Source organism: Hyperolius riggenbachi, chromosome 4 (genome assembly GCF_040937935.1).
Source record: "Hyperolius riggenbachi isolate aHypRig1 chromosome 4, aHypRig1.pri, whole genome shotgun sequence".
Lineage (NCBI taxonomy): Eukaryota > Metazoa > Chordata > Amphibia > Anura > Hyperoliidae > Hyperolius > Hyperolius riggenbachi.
Window position 1 is genome coordinate 81,100,684 of NC_090649.1, and position 21,028 is coordinate 81,121,711.

General features: G+C 46.2%; 1 protein-coding gene across 1 annotated transcript in view; it reads left to right on the plus strand.

Annotated features, from left to right (window-relative positions):
• Positions 1-20,419, plus strand: part of WDCP (WD repeat and coiled coil containing) — a 39,659-nt gene extending 19,240 nt beyond the window's left edge. The window contains exons 3-5 of the mRNA XM_068280264.1: positions 2,169-4,080; positions 14,108-14,222; positions 17,085-20,419. Of these exons, the coding sequence (XP_068136365.1) occupies positions 2,188-4,080; positions 14,108-14,222; positions 17,085-17,248 (2,172 nt within the window). The 5' untranslated portion in view covers positions 2,169-2,187 and the 3' untranslated portion in view covers positions 17,249-20,419. The remainder of the gene's footprint in view (positions 1-2,168; positions 4,081-14,107; positions 14,223-17,084) is intronic.
• Positions 20,420-21,028: the final 609 nt, after the last annotated feature.

Sequence of the window (21,028 nt, forward strand, 5' to 3'; positions counted from 1 at the left end):
GCTGGCTTACTGAACAGGCAGAGCCGAGATTTGAACCCAGGTCTCCTTTGTCAGAGGCAGAGCCCTTAACCAGTACACTTTCCAGCCACTGCTGCAATGTGGAGATCTGCGTAGCAGTGAGATGTATAGATAGTGGTATGCTATGGGAGGGGGCTAGTGTTAGATGTATAGATAGTAGTATGCTATGGGAGAGGAGTAAGTGTTAAGTTGGCTGAGGTAGCCTATAATGACCACTACTGGCGATAATCTGATATGTGTACAGCAGCGCCCGACCACAATCTACCCGCACTTAATTCGGCCCGAGTAGCGGCCAATGACTTTGTTCTCCCCTCCTGTGCCACTCTGTGGGCTCTCTGCCCGCACGCATTGCAGCAGAACGTGTGGTTAACCTGAAGGTCAAATACGCATCTGTACTGTCTTGGCCCAGCAATTTCGCCCGAGGGATTGGATCCCTATCGAACAACATCAATCTACAGTGTAGATGCCTTAAAGATAAGGGTTTGACTTGGGGGGGGGGGGGGGGGGGGCTGGCAAGGGTTAGGCATCAGGCAAGCCAATAGTAGAATATTAATAGCACAACTTTACTGATATTCTAAGTACCGCAACACCCGGTGCCCAAATTTTAAAGTTTCTCTGAACTGAAAGGAATATGGAGTCTGCCATATTGATTTCCTTTTAAAGGGGATCTGAAGAGAGAGGTATATGGAGGCTGCTATGTTTATTTCCTTTTAAGCAATACCAGTCTCCTGGCAGCCCTGCTGATCCTCTGCCTCTAATACTAGTAGCCATAGCCCCTGAACAAGCATGCAGCAGATCAGGTGTTTCAGACTTTAAAGTCAGATCTGACAAGACTAGCTGCATGCTTGTTTCTGGAGTTATTCAGATACTACTGCAGAGAAATAGACCAGCAGGGCTGCCAGGCAACTGGTATTGATTAAAAGGAAATAAATATGGCAGCCTCCGTATACCTCTTACTTCAGTTCCCCTTTAGGGCTCTTTCACATTAGGGCAGATTTTGTGCGTTAACGCAAACGGCTAACATTTGCGTTAACCAAGGTAAAATGAAAGTCCATAGACCTTTTCATTTTACCTTTCACACCCGACGCTGCGTTTCGATGCGTTGCGGTTCCGACGCACCCGGACGCAGTTTTTCATCCAACGCACCCGCGAGCCGGCGTTTTCCGTCGGGTTTAATTACCAGCTACTGCCGCTGATGCGTCGCACTGCAGATACCCGACGACACGCCGCAGGCAGACAACGCGTGCAGGAGAACGGCTCCTGCACGCGTTGTCTAATGTGAAAGAGCCCTAAACAGTACTAGTTGCCTGGCTGTTCTGCAGTGTTGCCTGAATCACATACCTGAGACGAATAGGTGGCTAATCCATTCAGACTTCAGTCAGAAACATTTGCATGCTTGTTTGGGGTCTATGACTAAATGTATTGGAAACGCAGGATAGCCAGGCAATTTGCATTGTTTAAAAGGAGCCAAGTATGTCAGCCTTCATATCCTTTTCACTTCAGGTTATCCTTAAAGTGTACCTGAAATGAATGAAAAAGGAATTAAAAATGGCAGCCTCAAATTCCCACTCAGATCAGGTGTCTTTTAAGGAAAATTTTGCAGCTTTATTCAGGGCTGTGGTGTCGCGGTCAAGGAGTTTGAGCAATTTTGGATACCTGGAGTTGGTGGTTTCATAAACGGTGGAGTCGGGTGATTTTTGTACCAACTCCATAGCCCTGGTAAGTATGAGACTACGGAGTCTGAGTCGAGGAGTTGGAGTCGGAGTTGGTGGTTTTATAAACTGAGTAGTCGGCTGATTTTTGTACTGACTCCCAGGCTTTTTTATGGTTTAGAGTCAAAGATAGAACCTCTAGAGATGGTCATTGAGATGCAAATAATTCTGGCTGGCATACAAATTGAATTTGAATTGAATGCAGCTTTGAGTTGTGGTACTCAAATGCAATTCCTGACTATTTTGATTGGCCGGTTCCAAGTTGCATACAGTTTGTTTTCAAATTTGCATGCAAGATGGAAATATTATGATCCAATTAACCATCTCTAAAGACATGTTAAGCAAAAAACACACTAAAAATGGAGCTAGTTAAATATTTTATGTAAAATTTATAAAACGTTTCTCTACTGATAATGTAATCTTTCTTTACACCTACAGATGACCTATGTAAAGAAGCATGGAGTTAGGAAAGGGTAAGCTCCTAAGAAGTGGCCTCAATGCCTTGTACCAAGCTATCCACCCAGTTCATGGCTTGGCCTGGACCGATGGCAAGCAAGTGATCCTGACGGCCTTACACCTACAAAATGAAGATCCCAAGTTTGGAAGCTCTGTTGTGATTGGCCAGTTTGAGCACGTCCATGGACTCTACTGGGGCCCGGCTCACAGTGGTGACGTTCCCGCTCTATTGGCCGTCCAGCACAAGAAGCATGTCACTGTTTGGCAGCTGTATTATAACAATACAGAAAAGAACAAGCTTGTGGTTTCCCAGACCTGTGAAGTCGGAGATCCCCTTCCAGTGCTTCCACAAGGTTGCGTTTGGCATCCCAGTAAAGACATTTTGGTCATTTTAACCAAAAGAGATGTCTGTGTCTTGTATTCTGTGCGCAATGACAATACCAGCGTTAAAGCCGACATCAAGAGCACTGGAGTTGTACACTGCGGATGTTGGACTAAAGATGGAAGTAGGTTGGTCGTAGCCATTAGCAGCGCACTTCACTCTTACATATGGGACAGCAAGCATAAAATGCTAAATCCTTGTACTTTTTGCCCCATCTTTGATGTTGGTGGATACATTTGTGCTATTGAGTCCACTGTTGATTCCCAAGTTGCAGTGGCCACAGAGCTTCCTCTAGACAGGCTCTGCGCATTAAATGCTGGTATCGCCTTTGACGTACCACCGGCTGCTGAAATTCCATTCTCTGCCCAGCCAGGCCTTCTGCTCATGGACGAAGAGTTTTCATTGGATGTTGGAAGAAAGTCAACCGATTCCGGGACTTCTGTGTCTACAGATTCTCCAGTTACTTCCCCTGGAACTGTTGATCTCACACACCTATTGGTCAGCCACTCCAAGTCTGATTTGAGTCCCCTTCTTAATCTCAAGCGCAAAGACTATATTACTGGCAGTGGACAGGACTCATCACATCTTATTCTTGTGAACTTTGAAAGGAAGGTGACCTCCACGCGTAAAGTAAGCATCCCTGGAATTTTGGTTCCTGACATATTAGCCTTTGATCCTGGGGCCCATATTGTAGCTGTTGCCTCCAACACGTGTAGTCACGTCCTTGTTTATTCGTTAACCTCCACAAACATGCCTAACATACAGCAAATTCAGTTGGAGAAAAGCGAGAGGCCGAAAGGCTTGTACTTCTTAACGGATAAAATGTTACTTGTGTTAGTTGGGAGGCAGAAAACCTGTGACCCAGCCTTCCTACCATCTTCAAGTTCTGACAAATACATCATAAGACTTATGGTAAAAGAGGTCATGTTTGATGAAGACTCGTCTACATCATCAGCCGATATCGCAAGTGCGCATTCTAGCTTTGATTCATCCGTCCTCTTACAAGGGAAGAAGAAGTACACGGACTGTCTTTACAAGGAGGACCCACCCCCAGCTTGCCGAGAGCTGCTGATTCCAGGAAGCTCCACCGGGCGCCAGGGGATTACAAAGAAACAGCTGATAGAAGAGATTCGAAGTTACAACTATGATCAAAGTCCATCTTCGAGTGCCAGTGACTTTGAGGATAAAAAGAACGCATTGATGGTACATAACCTTGACACCGAGCCAAAAAAACGATCTGTGACTCTGGGTTTGGAAAGCCACCGGAAGCCTTCCAGCAGACCCACCTCGCCAAAAGTGGAGCGTAGGACAAGCCATCATCCTCCCAACTCTGCTGCGGTCCCCGACCAAGACATTCAGTACATGGCCCGGAATCTGGAGCGCTTGTGTAGCAACGTTGCAAACCTACAACAGCGTCTCTCAGATCTGGCCGAGTTTGCGCAGAACGGGAAGAAGTCTTATTTCTCCTACCCATCGTCCAAAGATGCTCCATATGTCACCGTAACATGTCAGGTAATTCTATAATGTGATCTGTGTTTAGGTTGGTAAGAGGGATTGCTGAAGAGTGTCAGTGGCTGTTATCCAATGAATGGATTACATTATTGAGATGGAAAGTGAGGGAATAGGATTGAAAGGTCAGCTTGTTGCTAGGGGTTCTGGTAGGGGTCTGCCTAAATCCTACACACATCTCTGGCTTAACGGCTAAGTGTGGTTAAAAACACTATACGTTGCGTAAGTCTATTAGTGCCTGTAAAAATAGCATTTTCTGGATGTCCTTTATTCCTATTGCAAGACAACTTTGACAAAAATGGTGCATTATATCCATTGCTTTATTTTCTACTTCAGCTTTTGGACAGTGTGGGGGATAAGTGGTGACAATATGGATGTCACATGTTTGGGTACGCTGCAGCTGCTGCTTGTAGGCCAGACTACCTGTGCACATTGCATCTCTCAGGTCCGCTAATTGGCTGACTATAGGCCCGTACCCACTACACGATTTTCCTGACCATTTTTCTGCCTGGCGATTTTTTTTTTAATTTATTTTATTTTTTTGAGCGACGAGCGATCATTTCCGTGATCTCACGATTTGGATACAGGCATGCGTTCATGTGAGCGACATATAGCGACACACGACAATAATGACCGTCGAGGTGGATTGCATTTTTAGGATCCCTGATGACTCCGTGCAGAGTACAGAGATCGCTTGACTTTGTGTAATGTCGCTGGCACTCACCGGCAGGAAGCTGGATTAGAGAATGCTCGATGTCGGAGGGGCATTGCTGGATCCATCTTTCTGTGTCATTGCGGAGAGTATTCAGCCTTTTTATAGCATGATGTATGTGCACCTGCCATATTGACATTACTTTGGGTGGGTACAGACATCCAGTTGTGATTGCACAATGATTTGCCAATCTTAATACAAATTTTAAATACTATGAACAGATTGTGTAGGTAAGCCCTCATACTAAATGAAAATCCAAACTTGGATGTGTGTATGCACCCTGAGTGGGCAGGGGTTGAGCAGCAGATGTAATAGTGGTGATTACAGATGGTCAGATTCTCCTAAGTTAGTTGCCATTCCCTTATAAGCAATGTCCGTTGCCTGGCTGTCACACTAAGCTTTAGGCTTTCATGGTTTTTGAGTCACACATCTGTAGCCTGCATACATCCAGTGGAGTTATTCAAAGCTTTTGATCTGCATGCTCCTATTGGGCCAGTGACTTGTATTACAATGGTTTGCAAAAGTATTCGGCCCCCTTGAAGTTTTCCACATTTTGTCACATTGCTGCCACAAACATGCATCAATTTCATTGGAATTCCATGTGAAAGACCAATACAAAGTGGTGTACATGTGAGAAATGGAACGAAAATCATACATGATTCCAAACCTTAAAAAAAAAAAAAATTAACTGCAAAGTTGGATGTTGGGCGTGCATAATTAATCAGCCCCCCGAGTCAATACTTTGTAGAACCACCTTTTGCTGCAATTACAGCTGCCAGTCTTTTAGGGTATGTCTCTACCAGCTTTGCACATCTAGAGACTGAAATCCTTGCCCATTCTTCTTTGCAAAACAGCTCCAGCTCAGTCAGATTAGATGGACAGCATTTGCGAACAGCAGTTTTCAGATCTTGCCACAGATTCTAGATTAGATTTAGATCTGGACTTTGACTGGGCCATTCTTGCACATGGATATGTGTTTTTTTTTTAACCATTCCATTGTTGCCCTGGCTTTATGTTTAGGGCCATTGTCCTGCTGGAAGGTGAACCTCTGCCCCAGTCTCAAGTCTTTTGCAGACTCCAAGAGATTTTCTTCCAAGATTGCCCTGTATTTGGCTCCATCCATCTTCCCATCAACTCTGACCAGCTTCCCTTTCCCTGCTGAAGAGAAGCACCCCCCGAGCATGATGCTGCCACCACCACCATATTTGACAGTGGGGATGGTGTGTCCAGTGTTAGTTTTCCGCCACACATAGCGTTTTGCATTCTGCCCAAAAAGTTCTGGTCTCATCTGACCAGAGCACCTCCTTCCACATGTTTGCTGTGTCCCCCACATTGCTTGTGGCAAACTGCAAACGGGACTTCTTATGCTTTTCTGTTAACAATGGCTTTCTTCTTGCCACTCTTCCATAAAGGCCAACTGTGTGCAGTGCACGACTAATATTGTCCTATGGACAGATTCCCCCACCTGAGCTGTAGATCTCTGCAGCTCGTCCAGAGTTACCATGGGCCTCTTGACTGCATTTCTGATCAGCGCTCTCCTTGTTCGGCCTGTGAGTTTAGGTGGACGGCCTTGTCTTGGTAGGTTTACAGTTGTTCCATACTGCTTCCATTTCTGAATGATCTCTTGAACAGTGCTCCATTCAAGGCTTTGGAAATCTTTTTGTAGCCTAAGTCTGCTGTAAATTTCTTAATAACTTTATCCCTGACCTGTCTAGTGTGTACTTTAGATTTCATGGTGTTGTTGCTCCCAATATTCTCTTAGACAACCTCTGAGGCCGTCACAGAGCAGCTGTATTTGTACTGACATTAGATTACACACAGGTGCACTCTATTTGGTCATTAGCACTCATCAGGCAATGTCTATAGGCAACTGACTGCACTCAGACCAAAGAGGGCTGAATAATTACGCACACCCCATTTTGCATTTTTTTATTTGTAAAAAATGTTTGGAATCATGTATGATTTTCGATCCACTTCTCACATGTACACCACTTTGGATTTGTCTTTCATGTGAAATTCCAATAAAATTGATTCATGTTTGTGGCAGTAATGTGACAAAATGTGTAAAACTTTAAGGGGGCCGAATACTTTTGCAACCCACTGTATTTGAGGCAGAACATAATCTCAGAAGTCCGGCAACTTGCATTGCTTATTAGGAAATAAAGATGGCAGCCTCCATATTCCTCCCACTTCAGGTTGCTTTTAAAGGGCACCTGTGCATTTAAAAAGTAAATAAAGTTAATTAACTCAGTAGAGGGAAGCCTCTGGGTCATCCAGAAACTTCCTCTGCCTCCCTTAAGATCGTCATTCAAGCTCTGGGTTCCCCGACACCTATTTGACTTGATTTTAGCTTGTTGAAAAGGTTTGTGCTGTCGCGCTCCAGTCCGGATACGAGTGGCCGCACTGTGCAGGCTCAGGATGGCTCACACCTGTGCAGTAGCACGGTGCCGCTGGTGCACGGCTTTTTCCTCCAGGCACAAGTGGCTCGTGCTGCTGCGCAGGTGCGGCTTGTCTGTGTGTCTGCGCAGTGTGGCCAGGCTCATGCACAGACGGGGAATGGCCATGAAGCAAAGGAGGGTCCTTGCGAGGATGAGTGGACTGCAGGAAGGTCGGAAAAGGCTCTGGGTCATCCATAGGCTTCCCTCTGGTGAGCTAAGTATCTAACGTTTGTCTCTTTTAAAGGGTACCTGAGATAGGGAGAGAGAAAAAAATATACATACCTTGGGCTTCCTCCAGCCTCCTCCAGGCTTATCGCTCTCTCGCAGTCCTCCTCTGATGCCTGCATCACCCACAACTGGCCCTGGAGAGTCCTCTAGTCGGCGTAGTCCAGCCGCATGCACTTTGCCGTCATGCCCCTGTTGCCGGGAGCATTCTGTGCAGTAGTACTGCAATCGTCTCTTCATGTTCAGTAAGCCAGCGCCTATTCAGTAAAGAGACCTTGGGCAAGACTCCCTAACACTGCCTACAGAGCACCCCCTAGTGGAAGCAGCTCTGGCGCTTTGAGTCTGCCAGGAGGAAGGGGCGATATAATTCTGCTGTGTCTTGTCTTGAATAGGGAAGAGGGTGGTGCAGGTTCCATATACTGTGTATACACACAATTACTGCGCTGATATATAAACACTGGTGAAGTTTCACAGGTGGTGTGCTGCTCCTCTAAAAACTACTCCCAAGATATAGAACAATAAGCTGCGCACACAAGATGCTGCAAAGCAAGTTCCCCTCATCAACTTAAAACAAACAGTCCAACGTTCTTCCTAGGTTTCAGATTAGCTAACAATGACCTCTTCGGCGAGAAATCACCATCACCACACCCTAAGCAGTGGGTGCGCTAAGCTATATAGGCCACTAGGGGGCGCCCTAAGCTATGGGAGCTCTGGTTAGATTTTCTTGAGGTGTATTGATCCTGCAGCAAGTTGAATACAGTGGACGAGATTCCTTGGGTGGCAGGGGGCGGCCAGATGACCCCATAAGTGCATCTAGCAGAGGGTCAATTGCTAACGGTGAGTGTCCACTGCTTAGGGTGTGATGATGGTGATTTCTCGCTGAAGAGGTCATTGTTGGCTAATCTGAAACCTAGGAAGAGTGTTGGACTGTTTGTTTTACAAGACTGTACCTCAAGTTGATGAGGGGAACTTGCTTTGCAGCATCTTGTGTGCGCCGCTTATTGTTCTATATACTGTGTGCCCAAGGCTTTATTTTCAGAGAAACCCTGCTGCTGATTTTTAATAGAAAAAATAAAACTGCATTATTGCTGCTTGGCCACGGTTGTGATTCGCCATTTTCCCATAAGCCCCATCCAACACTGCTGGCACAGGCTTGCCCAGGATTGAGTTATTTTTATATGTAGAAGGAATGAAGTTCCTTTTTGCAGAGCTTATGTTTGACTTGTAAAGCATCCTACCTAATAATATACAAGTGTCCCTGCTTCCTGTCCCTGTTTCAGTGCTTTTGCGTTACTGTGCATGTCCTGCACTGACAGCCGTTGGGGCAGGACAGGCCGGACGAGCGGTGTAGCATGTGTGCGCGCGGCAGTGACAGACCTAGAACCCATTTTTTAAACGGGCTTAGGTCACTAGTTTTACATGTAATCCAAAAGAAGTAGATCACAACAGAGTATTCAGTACCGTATTTCCAGCAAAAAAGTATGAAAATGTGTTACTGACGTATTGCCGTGGCACACAGCATGCCTGAAGGGTCCCAGTATTTATTCCAACATTCAGTTGCCTCATGTCTTGTGATATTTCTTTAGCTGCTGATTTTTCTTTTTTGACTTTTTTGGTATCCCTTAACCACTTCAGGATTCTCGGTGTGTATATGTACGCCCTTGAATCCTGAAGTGTATTCCATGGAAACTTTCCATGTCAGTTCACGGAGGGTGTCTCCGTGAACACCCTGCGAGCCGATCGGCGGCTCGCAGGGTAAATGTAAACACACGGGGAATATCTTCCCCGGTGTTTACATGTATACGGCGCTGCTGCGCAGCAGCGCCGTAGAGGAGATCAGTGATCCCCGGCCTCTGATTGGCCGGGGATCGCCGGCATCTGATAGGCTAAAGCCTATCCCATCAGGCGCAGGACGGAAATCCGTCCAGCGCCCCTCACAGGGGGAGGGAGAGGGAGGGAAGGGGAAGGAGGCCAGGAAGCGCTGCGGATAGGGGCTTTGAAGAGCCGGCGGCGATCAGACCCCCCCCCCCCCAGCAGGACATCCCCCTAGTGGGGAAAAAAGGGGGGGGAAGTCTGATCGGCCTGGCTGCAACCTGATCTGTGCTGTGGGCTGGAGAGCCCACGCAGCACAGATCAGCACAAAATAGCATGGTATAGAAGTGGTTAAAGCACAGGGCTGATATGCAATCAACCTTTTCTACTGAGTTTTCTCCTAGGAGCTGATTTTTCAAATTTCAAAAAACATTTGAACATTTTGCAACTGAAAAAGTACCAAAAAGTAGTTGAAAAGGTCAAAATTATTTAGAGTATTTTCTTGCTTGCAGGTGGTTTAAAAGGCATTTTATTCACAAGTGTGAAAATAACACCTAGGAGACAACTCGGGAGCAAAACTTACTGTATTTTTAGGACTACAAGACTTCATTTTTCTCTCCCGAAAGTGGGGGAAAAAGTCACTGCGTCTTATAGTCCAAATGCAGGCGTTCCTGACTTGTGAATGCCTGCCAATACCAACCTCCAACCCGCCGCAATGTCGGGGACTCCCTGTACTGTGCCCATGCAGAAGAGGACACTGGGACACAAAGGGGCATAGAGGAGGACACAAGGGGGACAGAGGAGGACAGGGAGACACACGAGGTACAAGAGGGCATGAGGTACAAAGTGAGCATAATCCACAAGATGCCCTTCACCATGGATGCACTAGGTTTAGTATATACTGTATATACTCGCGTATAAGCCTAATTTTTCAGCACCAAAAATGTGCTGAAAAGTTATCCCCTCAGCGGGTCAGTGGAGCAGAACGGATGGTGGAGCAGGTTTTGTTACTGGCAGAGAAGCTTAAGAATTGTGCACTAGTGATCCTGCTCTTGCCAGCTGGCTCCCTGCTGTGTCCGTGCCCCCATCCACTGCAACTTGGTGTGCAGAGTGCGCTGCTCAAGACTACCCGTGTTCCCTGGCTTGTGGAGCGGAGCGTGCAAGCAATGTGTCAGTGGTGTAATGATCGGGGGTTCTTCCTGTGTGGCAATTACGGTTTCTCATATATATGACGCCATCTAGTGGCGTCTTAAGACACAGCTGTGTCATCCTTGGGGCACATCTGGCTATGGGGAGGGGGCTATACTGGGTAGGGGGCTTATACACGAGTCAATCACTTTTTCCTGGTTTCTCATGGAAAAGTGGCTACCTCGGTTTATACACGGCTCAGCTTATGCGAGTATATACAGTATAGTTTTCCCTCTGATTTTTGTAGCCTAAACCTAGGTGCGTCTTATGGTCATGAGCATCTTATAGTCCAAAAAATACGGTAATTGCATATGGGCCCAGGTGACAAACTAAGGCCTGCGGGCTGAATGCGGCCCTCCGTGCTATTTTATGTGTCCCTCGAGTGGCTCAAATGTGTATCATTGCAAGCAGTAAAAGAACAACACTACACTACCTTCCCATCCAGAGAGTGACAGTGTTTCTGGCTGAAACATCGTCAGTTTGAGCCCTGTCGCAGCAACAATCAATGGGACCCCTCCTTAGATACAAATGTAGCTGGTAAAATGCACCCACATTTACAAACTTTTATCACCCGGCAACCTCTTATCATATAAAAGAGTAGTGCAGCAGAGTAATGTATTATTTACCTGCTCCAGTGCTGTTGGGTCTCTTCTGTTCTTCCTGACAGCTGCATGCTCTGTACCTCCAGCTGCTGACCATGTGATATTCAGAGCCAGAGGTGTGCAGCATAGAGCCTGTAGGAGAGTAAAGGAGACGCAAAGCAGCACCAGAGCAGGGAAATATTAAACTACTTTATCACCTAGCTATAGTATATTCACGTCAATGCAGAACCCGCTAGTAAACACAATGATGTGGATATTAGTCACTGGCTTTTACTGAGCACAGTGTGCTGGACGGTCCACTTCTCCTGTGACTTCATGTAAAGATGACACTCCACAGACCACAGAATCTGTGTTTTCTATGATAATGCTCAAGGGGTGTGAACCTTTCATGTCTGAGAGGAACAGATACAGTTCAAGAGAGGTAACAGCTCACTCAAGATTACTGGCTAACAAGATTAACAAACCCTCCTGTGTCACTGCACTCATGTGTGACAAGCCAGAAGCATCCCACTGAGGTTGTGGCATCCAGTCATTGAGAAAATTATATGCAGCACACACTAAAATACTGAAGTATCCATGAAGCATTCAGACATTTTTTCTTCCCCTGTTGATGAAAAGATCACCTTACAGATTCCAGAAATACACCAGTGATGTGTGGACCCCAACATAACTTATGATTAAACTAGGCTGTGGAGTCGGTACAAAAATCTTCCGACTCCTCACTTTATGAAACCTCCGACTCCAGGTACCCAAAATTGCTCCAACTCCTCTACTCTACTCTACTGGGCAGCACGGTGGCGTAGTGGTTAGCGCTCTCGCCTTGCAGCGCTTGGTCCCTGGTTCGAATCCCAGCCAGGGTGCTATCTGCAAAGAGTTTGTATGTTCTCTCCGTGTCTGCGTGGGTTTACTCCGGGCACTCCAATTTCCTCCCACATTCCAAAAACATACGGATAAGTTAATTGGCTCCCCCTAAAATTGGCCCTAGACTACAGTACTTACACTACATAATATAGACATATGGCAATGGTAGGGATTAGATTGTGAGCTCCTTTGAGGGAAAGTTAGTGATAAGAATATATATATATATATATATATATATATATATATATATATATATATATATATATATATATATATATTATATATATATACACACACTGTACAGCGCTGCGTAATATGTCGGCGCTATATAAATACTAAATAATGATAATACTCCGTCTCCTTAGTCTAATTTTTACAAAAGCTATGGATTTGGTTTAAAAATCATCTGACTCCTCACTTTATTAAAACCATCGACTCCGACTCCAGGTACCCAAAATTGCTACGACCCCGACTCCACATCCCTGGTTAAACTATTCACAATGTGACTGAGTGTGCAGCTGTATGTCTTTTCTCTACATAGATCGGTACAAGGCTAGTGGAGGCACCTGTTCATCAAAGCAGATGGGCTTGGCGACGAGCGCCAAAACTAGTTTGCAGGGCGTGTGAGGGGAACCAGCGATCGCTGTACCCTGAATTACTTCTCCCTCCGAGTTGCTATGACTTGAGCAGCAGCAGGGTGAGCCGTCGTTTGACTCACTCTGCGCCCAACTCACCAGCAGCGTTATAATGCGTATCAGTTCTTGGCTCAGGTCCCTGCTGAAATCTGATGGAACTAGAGTTGTCCTTAGTGGTAGATGGATTGTTACTCCAGTTACGTTTTTTAGTGGGGGAACTATTGATGACTTGCCAGAATTTCGGTGCTAATAACTTGTGTATGGCAAGTGCCGGTTGAAGCTCCATCTTAAAGGACGCCTGACCCAAGACAAAGCTATCTAAGGTAAGTACAAAGGTATGTTCATGTTAGATACCCATAATTCTGTGCGTTGTCTATGACTGTTTACATCCAATTCAGTCCCCATACAGGCTCCTTGAAAATTTAGACTCTTGGCTAAAGTCAAATTTTTAGACCGGAAGAGGCACACTTGCGCAGTGTTCCCTGCTATTACCCCTTCCTCCAACCGCCCCCCCCCCCCCCACCCCCAATTATCTATTTCCTCCTCTTCTTCAACCCATTCAATCTCCTTAAGGCAAGGGAATGGGAAAGTAATGAGAGGGAACATTGCTGCAAGCCTGCCCTTCCTGTCTGAAAATTCAATTCAATCTTTTCAAGGAATTATTATGGGATCGGGGGCTAAGAGGAGAGGAACGGACAGTGCACAGGTATCCAGCATGCACATACCTATGTGCTTATGTTAAAGTGAACCAGAGAGGAAGCACCCAGTCATAGCAGAGCCACAAGGGGGCAGGCTTGGGCTTGAAAAGACATCAGAGAAGACAGACAGACCACAGTTTCACTCTCAGATCTATTGCAGGCTAAAGCGGGTCTTGCAGAATTGCCCTCCCTTCACTGACTACTTTCCCAGTCCCTGACGGTAAAAAGAATCTCAGCAATATCACCATGCCTGACATGCACCATGGGCAGAAATTTTACTATCAAACCAAAGGGGCCATGATTTGTTGTTTATTGTTTGTTTACTAGCTGGGACAATCTCACTCACTTCCTGCCCGTCACATGAGTGTCACGGAAAACATAAAGTTAAAGGAAATTTCCTCAACAATGACATAGACAGTTTTGCAATTGCAGGGAGAGAGTGGGAAAGTGATAGATAGTGTGTACATATGTCCCAGCACTTTCCTCTGCGCTGCTTTTTGATCACGTCCACCCCAGAATTTGGTGTTTTCTCTGAGACAGGTGCTCATTTAAGATAAAGTCTGATCTCTTCAGTCCAGGCTTTTCTGCTCTGGGAGCTACATGCCTGTGGTGAACTATCAAAAACTGTTCGGACTGCTGTTCATTTCTGTTGTTTTGTTTTTGGTCAAATGTTAGACTTACACCCAGTAGAGAGGATTTTCACGTTTTGACAACTGAACTAGAGATTTGTGATAAAGTGTTGATTGAGCAAGCAACTGACTTTCTGCATGTGGAACAATAATATGGAGATGATGTACTTGTCAGTTCACTATCAATCATGGTTAATGTGTTAGTTTGTTGCTTTGTTTCATGACTGCAGAAGTACTATGCAGACAGCCTGCCGGTGAGGAAATGTGTCCTCCTGTGTGACAACAAGCTGCGCCTGCACACCATCCAGGAGCTCTTTTGTCTCTCCCTCATAGAGATGCAGATGGGTGAGTTGGTTCTCTATGGTATTCACATAGAAATGTTTTACCTTTTACACTTTTATGAACTATTAGGACAATTCCAGTAAAGCAAGACACACTAGACCAGGGGGGGCCAACTCAAATACAAAGTGGGCCTAAATTGAGCTCTGGGACCAAGTCGCGGACTGACCTCCCTGTCTAGTGGCCACCTTTCTCCCTTATAAAGTTCCCTGGTGTCTAATAGCCCCCCTTCATCCCCTATACAGTTGCCCGGTGTTTAGTGGTCCTTCATCCCTCATCTATACATTTCCCTGATGTTTAGTAGTCCTTCCTCTCCTATACAGTTTCCAGGTGTTTAGTGTCCCCTTTCTTCCCCTATACATTTATGGAGCAGAGACCAGTAGGTGAACAGTCCTGTTTATAGATTTTATGCTACCTATATAAAGGCTTCCCAGCCCCGTCCTCAAGGCTCACAAACGGTGCATGTTTGGAAATCCACAGAGTTAATTATCTCTGCTGAGATACTAATTACCCCACTTGAGAATGTCCCGTCACTTCAGCCAGTCGCGGCCAGTCTACGCAAGAGAAGTGCGCCCTCTACGTATCTCTCCAGCAAAGAGCACACTACTTCTCTTACGTCAGACTGGCTGCGACTGGCTGAAGTGACAGGACCGGGTACCGGAGCTGCGGGCAGCGGATGACGGCGGCGTGGGAGAGATCCAAGCTTTTGGGGCTTGAGGAAGCCCCAGGTATGCTCAAAACGTTTATCTTTCATCAGCTCTGGTTTTCCTTTGTCCGTGGACAAATTTCAGCGCGCGGGTGGGGGGGGGGCCCGGCAGCGTTGGGGCGAGGTGAGCCGAAAGATGGCTGACCCTGAGTCTGCCTAAAGTCCAGGGTGGCGTTGATGATATTTCTCCTCAGAATTGTTGCAACTCCAGGGAGACGTAATTCAGGCATTAGCAGTGGCCAAATTACCTAGTTTTTTTACCTCATTTGAACTGCGGCAATCGGCGGTGCCCATATTAGTCACTGAGCATCGCTATAGCAACAATTCTCATTACAGCCTTTAGCAGCGCCCAAATCATCAGGCAGCATTGCGCCGAAATAAGCTGTCTCGGCAGTCCAGGTCACTGAAGGCTCCAGTGCCCACCCAGAACTGACATTATATAAGCTATCGTGAGGAAGTCCTCCAGTTGGAGCCAGTCGGCACTCCCCATCGCGCGCGGCTGTGCATGTGCAGTTGGCCTCGGACCAGAGGACTTTCCAGGGCCTTTTTCAGAAGAACCAGGAGGTGGGGGAAGATGGCGAGAGAGCAATTAGCCTGGAGGAAGCCCCAGGTATGTATAATTCCGCCTCCCTTCATCTCAGGTACACTTTAAAGCCTAGATAATATGTATTATATTGTAAATACTAGGAGCAAGCATGAAAAGATCTTTTCAGCTAATAAAAACATAATATATGCATTGGTCACACCTTATGCATACCAGACGTTATATTGTTTTGATACGTTACTAACGGCAGGGTTCAACTATGTGCATAATCTTGAAGTTTTGACTACATGACCCAAACAAAATGTACTTTCAGAGGAAAAATAGTTCTGGGAAACTCATGAGATAACGGGTCGAGGGTGCTTATTTACAGAAGTCCAAGTATAACCCTTTAGCGGGGCCATACATTACTCGATTTTGAAATCTATTGGAAATTGTCCTAGCGCCTGTACCTCATGACTCTGTTTGGTGTTCACCCCAAGCCCTATTAGCCGGGTGCTCCGCCCAGCTAATTCTGGTGAGCGCCCCGCTGTCATGGCTCTCTTATCAGAGCAGCACATGCAAAAGAGGTGGGGCCAGCCAGAAGATCATTGAATAATAATTAAGGTATGGGATCACATACTGAGAGCTCCCTGGTCCCATTGGTCAGCAGCAGGTCGGCAGTGTGTGTGAGAAATATAATCTCCTGTACCAGTGTACAGCGCTGCTGCCCCCTAGAGTTTGCTGCCTGGTTTGCATGATGGTAGCGCTGTTCACTGGTACAGAATATGTTTCTAACACACTCTACCGATCTGCTGCTGACACACCGGACCAGAGAGCTGTGAGTGTGTGCATCCCACCTATTAAGTATTATTTGTTGATTTCTGGCCCCGCCTCCCCTCCTTATGCTGCTTCCACACCAGAGGTAAGTTTCTCTTGTCTGAGGTGTGTTTGTGTGCCTGTCTATGTGTGAAAGATTGTGCTCACAGCAGCACCCAGCAATCATGTGTCAGAGGAGCACACTGGGGGAGCACTATCAATTAGGGGGAGACTTGAGGCCCATCAGCCAGCTCTGGGGCCTTGGGAAATTGCACAGTTTGCCCCTATGGAAGCAACGGCACCTGTCCTACCCCACCTGGCTAATTTTTCATGCCACCTGGCTGGGGAGAACCCTGTTGGCTTATGTAGTGACGCCACAATATGCGCCAGTATCATGTGGAACAGGCTCTAGCTGTGATGCTGGACACTGTAGGAGTCCAGGAGTCACAGCTGTGGACAGGTGAGCCTTTAACACTGTGTACAGCCAATGGGGGGGAGGGGGGGGGGCTGGCTTGGGGGTCTGTCGGTTGTTGTAAAATATCGAAGAGCGATACCATTGCGCAGCCAATCGAGCCCTACCAAAACTTCCTGTCATTCCCGATTAATCTATTTTGGCCAGATGGCCATGTTGCAGCACCAGTTGTCTTCCATTCCGATAAAATTATCGAATCCGAAGATCGATTGCACCGCAATATCGAGTAATGTATGGCATTCCTATTTTGGGCTCTTGCTCAATGATGCCACCGGAGGCCATACTGAAATGACACACAGTATCTCACACTGTGAAGGACTGCATTAACAGCTGTACCTTACCTTTCCTTAGGTTCCTCCTGTTGGATCACCCTGACCGCAGACAGTGAAGGTTTCATTCCATTGACTTTTTTGGCCAACCAGGAATTGTACATCAGAGATGCCCGGGCCTCTCCTCTGTCTCCAATGAGTGCACAATATGGCAGTCATGCAGAGCCTCAAAGCAGCATTACCTAACCTACTGTAAGTCCTTACATCCTACCTGCGGAGCGTTCAGACTGTTCTGGACTACGGGCTCCAGCACCCACCTCTACAGGAATCTATACATGTCTATTACACAGACTGCTCGAACCAGACAAGGAGTTCTTCCGTACCTCCGGTGCTGCTGAGTTTTCTTCCAGGGTTTAGTGCAATACACATCCTGAATCCACAGGACTTTACGCCTGAAAAGCACTCCAGTAATGAGTCTCTGGGTTTGTGAGGAGATCTCCGGTCGGCAAGGAGAGCCGTTCCATATGGGTGTGCTTATCTTCATAGTGAACTAGGAGTGTCTGTGAAGTGGTGGTGAAGTGTACAGTATTTCTATGTAGATATATCGCAGAGTTGGTTAACACGCATGAAGAATGTATTTTCCCTTTCAAGCTAATGCATGTTACTGCACTGATTGTACCTTTCTTGTATTTGCAGAGTTATTGCTAAATGCTGGAAACTGTACCGGTATACAAGTGTACCTGTTGCGTGCACAGCTGGAGGGCGGCCATCTTGTGAACCCTGAGTGGCTCTGTTGTTAGCTAATGTCAGAGTAAAGGAGGTGTGTGTGTTAGGTTTTAGTGTATTTTTAAAAGGAACACTACCGCAAAAAAAAATTGTAGCATTTATAATACATGTAAGCACACACAAATAAGAAATATGTCTCTTCCAGAGTAAAATAAGACCTACATTACTTTTCTCCTATGTTGCAGTCACTTACAGTAGCGAGCGCTTTGAGTCCGACAGGAGAAAAGTGCTATACAAATGTTCAGATTATTATCAGATTATTATTACAGTAGTAAGTAGAAATCTGACTGAACTGACAGGTTTTTGACTAGTCCATCTCCTCAGGGGGGATTCTCAGTATTTCATTTGTTCTTTACAAAAGCACTCTCTGGAAAGCATCCATTCAAAGATGGTTGCTCGGAGGAGATGATCCAGCAGTCCAGATCCATTGCCTCTCCCACCCCCCTTCTGGCATGAGGGTCAATGTTCTCCCCGGAATTGTTTTTGGCACAATACATCTACCTATGTCTTCTCTCTGAGTCAGATGTATTGTGCCAAAAACAATTCTGGGCATGACCCAGTCATCCTTGGCGAAATAAAGTTTTCTGATTTCTGAAGCTCTTTTAGCCGGGCGCTCCACCCGGCTAGTTTTGGTGAGCACCCGGCTGTTATCAGCTCACCTCCTCCTCTGCTTTAAGCAGAGTTGCGCACAGAAGCACTGGCTCTGCATTCTCTCATCTCGCCCCACCCGGCTACTTTTTCACGCCACCCTGCAGGAAATAATTTCTGGGGCGAACACTGAGGGTTACCCAGCAGCACATCTGTGTGCAGCCACACTTAGATGTGGCTCAGTCAGGTGACCATCTCTCCAGTACGATAGCAAAAGAAAAACCCTGGCCGATGCACGGGAGCAGTTGACAGGCACTGAGTTCACAGCCTTCATTCTCCTGTGTGAAAAAAGCCTTAGAGGTGCACTGATGCCTATGTTTAGACCTCACATCTCCACTAGTCATTTCCTATAATATATCTACAGATCATACAGTGCAGAATATCCTGACTAGTAGGCTACACAAGATGGCAGTATCTGCTGTGTGCAGGACGGGTACACTATACGAGTGAATGTCTTCAGTGGTGATGAGACGAGGCCAGTGGTGTGCTAATGTGATCAGGCAGTTATACATGAAAACTAACAAACAAGGACTCCAGTCTTCTATCAAGATGGGTACAAACAAAACTGGATCAAAAGTAGAGCAGTGGACAAGAGCAACCAATCCAAGATTAACTACATTTAAAACTGAAGTGAGAGGCATATGTAGGCTGCCATATTTATTTCCTTTTTAAAGTGGACCTGAACTCTTCCACAGGACAGAAGGAAAATGCACCCTGTATGTATTTAGAGAGTTTACCCTGTCTAATTCCTCCTCATCCGTGACTAATCACAACTGTAATTTGATCTCTCAGCTGTCAGCTCAAGAATCTCCTCTGCCTTTGCAGACCAGCTGATTTGTGAACACAGTATGTTAACCCTATGTCTGCTTCCATGAAAGCAGGAAGACACTGCAGATTTGTTGCCGGATTTGTATCGGCTGTAACAAAGAAATGTCTCTCTTTAAAGGTTAATATGCTGTTGCATATAGTTTAGAGCAGAGAGAAGTTCCGACTTCCGGTCCACTTTAAACCATACCAGTTGCCTGAAATCCCTCCTGTTTGGCTGCAGTTGTGTCTGAATCAGACCAGAAACAAGCATGCAGCTAATCTTGTCAGATCAGACAATCATGTCAGAAACGCCTGATCTGCTGCATGCTTGTTCAGTGTCTATGGCTAGAAGTAGTAGAGGCAGAGGATCATCAGAACAGCCAGGCAACTGGTATTGCTTAAAAGGAAATAAATATGGCAGCCTCCATGTCACCCTCGCTTCTGTTGCCCTTTAACACGTGATTACTTGCTGGGGGAGACTGTTTAACTTTTGCTCCAATTTGCTGTGTATCAGTAAATCTGTCCCACTAACAGTGAGAAATATTTTACCAACTACTGTCTAGTCTAGTGGAATATTGCCTAATACTCTGCTTAGAGGGCTGGGGAAGCTGCGGTGTGTGGCACTTGCCACGTGGCTATGATTTGCACACTGATCATTTAGCCAGCCACTGTATTATTTCTTGAGTAGCCAGGTCATTGGTGTCTTTTTCTTCTTCTGTGTAAGCAGAGATTTGTTAATAAGGCAAATGTACTACTCAGTGCTGTGCACTATTACCTGTAGTGAATTCTTCAGGCCAGTACAAGCGTACAGGACATAAAACGTGGTTAAAAATGACAGTATTGTAGTATATGGCTACCTTTATATTCTTATTTATTTAAAAAATTGCATTATGTGAATCTGAAATTGTTTTGTACAGAGCTATAATAAATGCTTATTGACAAGACGTTTTGAATCCGGATCATACCGTTTATTGGTTAATTTAAAAGAATTAGCGTAATCTTGGTGTGAGGTTAATGGTATGTAATGCCTAATTCTTTTTCAGCCTAGACACATATTGCATCCATCCTGCTTGCAGCTAACTCTTGAACTTCAGAATTTACGATCCCTCTGAGCCTAAAGGTACATACACACGTCGATTTTCGTAAACGGTCCCTTGTTTGGACGTCTAAATGGCACTTCGTTTGGACGTCAAATCGGGCGTGTGTACAGTCTGTCGTTCAGCTGATAAGACTGGGCTTGAGCGATCCGCGTGGCGGATCGCTCAAGTCCTTTCTTAACCGCTGAACGACAGACTGTACACACGCCCGATTTGACGTCCAAGCGACCGGTCGTTTGGACGTCCAAATGACGGGTCGTTTGCGAAAATCCGACGTATGTATGTACCTTAAGTTAAAGGGATACTGTAGGGGGGTTGGGGGAAAATGACTTGAACTTACCCGTGGCTTGTAATGGTCCCCCGCAGACATCCTGTGCCCACGCAGCCACTCACCGATGCTCCGGCCCCGCCTCTGGCTCACTTCTGGAATTTCCGACTTTAAAGTCAGAAAACCCCTGCGCCTGCGTTGCCGTGTCCTCGTTCCCGCTGATGTCACCAGGAGTGTATAGCACAAGCCCAGTATGGTCTGTGCCTGCGCAGTACGCTCCTGGTGACATCAGGGGAAGCGAGGAAACGGCAACGCAGGCGCAGTGGTTTTCTGACTTTAAAGTCAGAAATTACAGAAGTGAACCGGAGGCGGGGCCGGAGCATCAGTGAGCGGCTGCGCGGGCACAGGATGTCTGCGGGG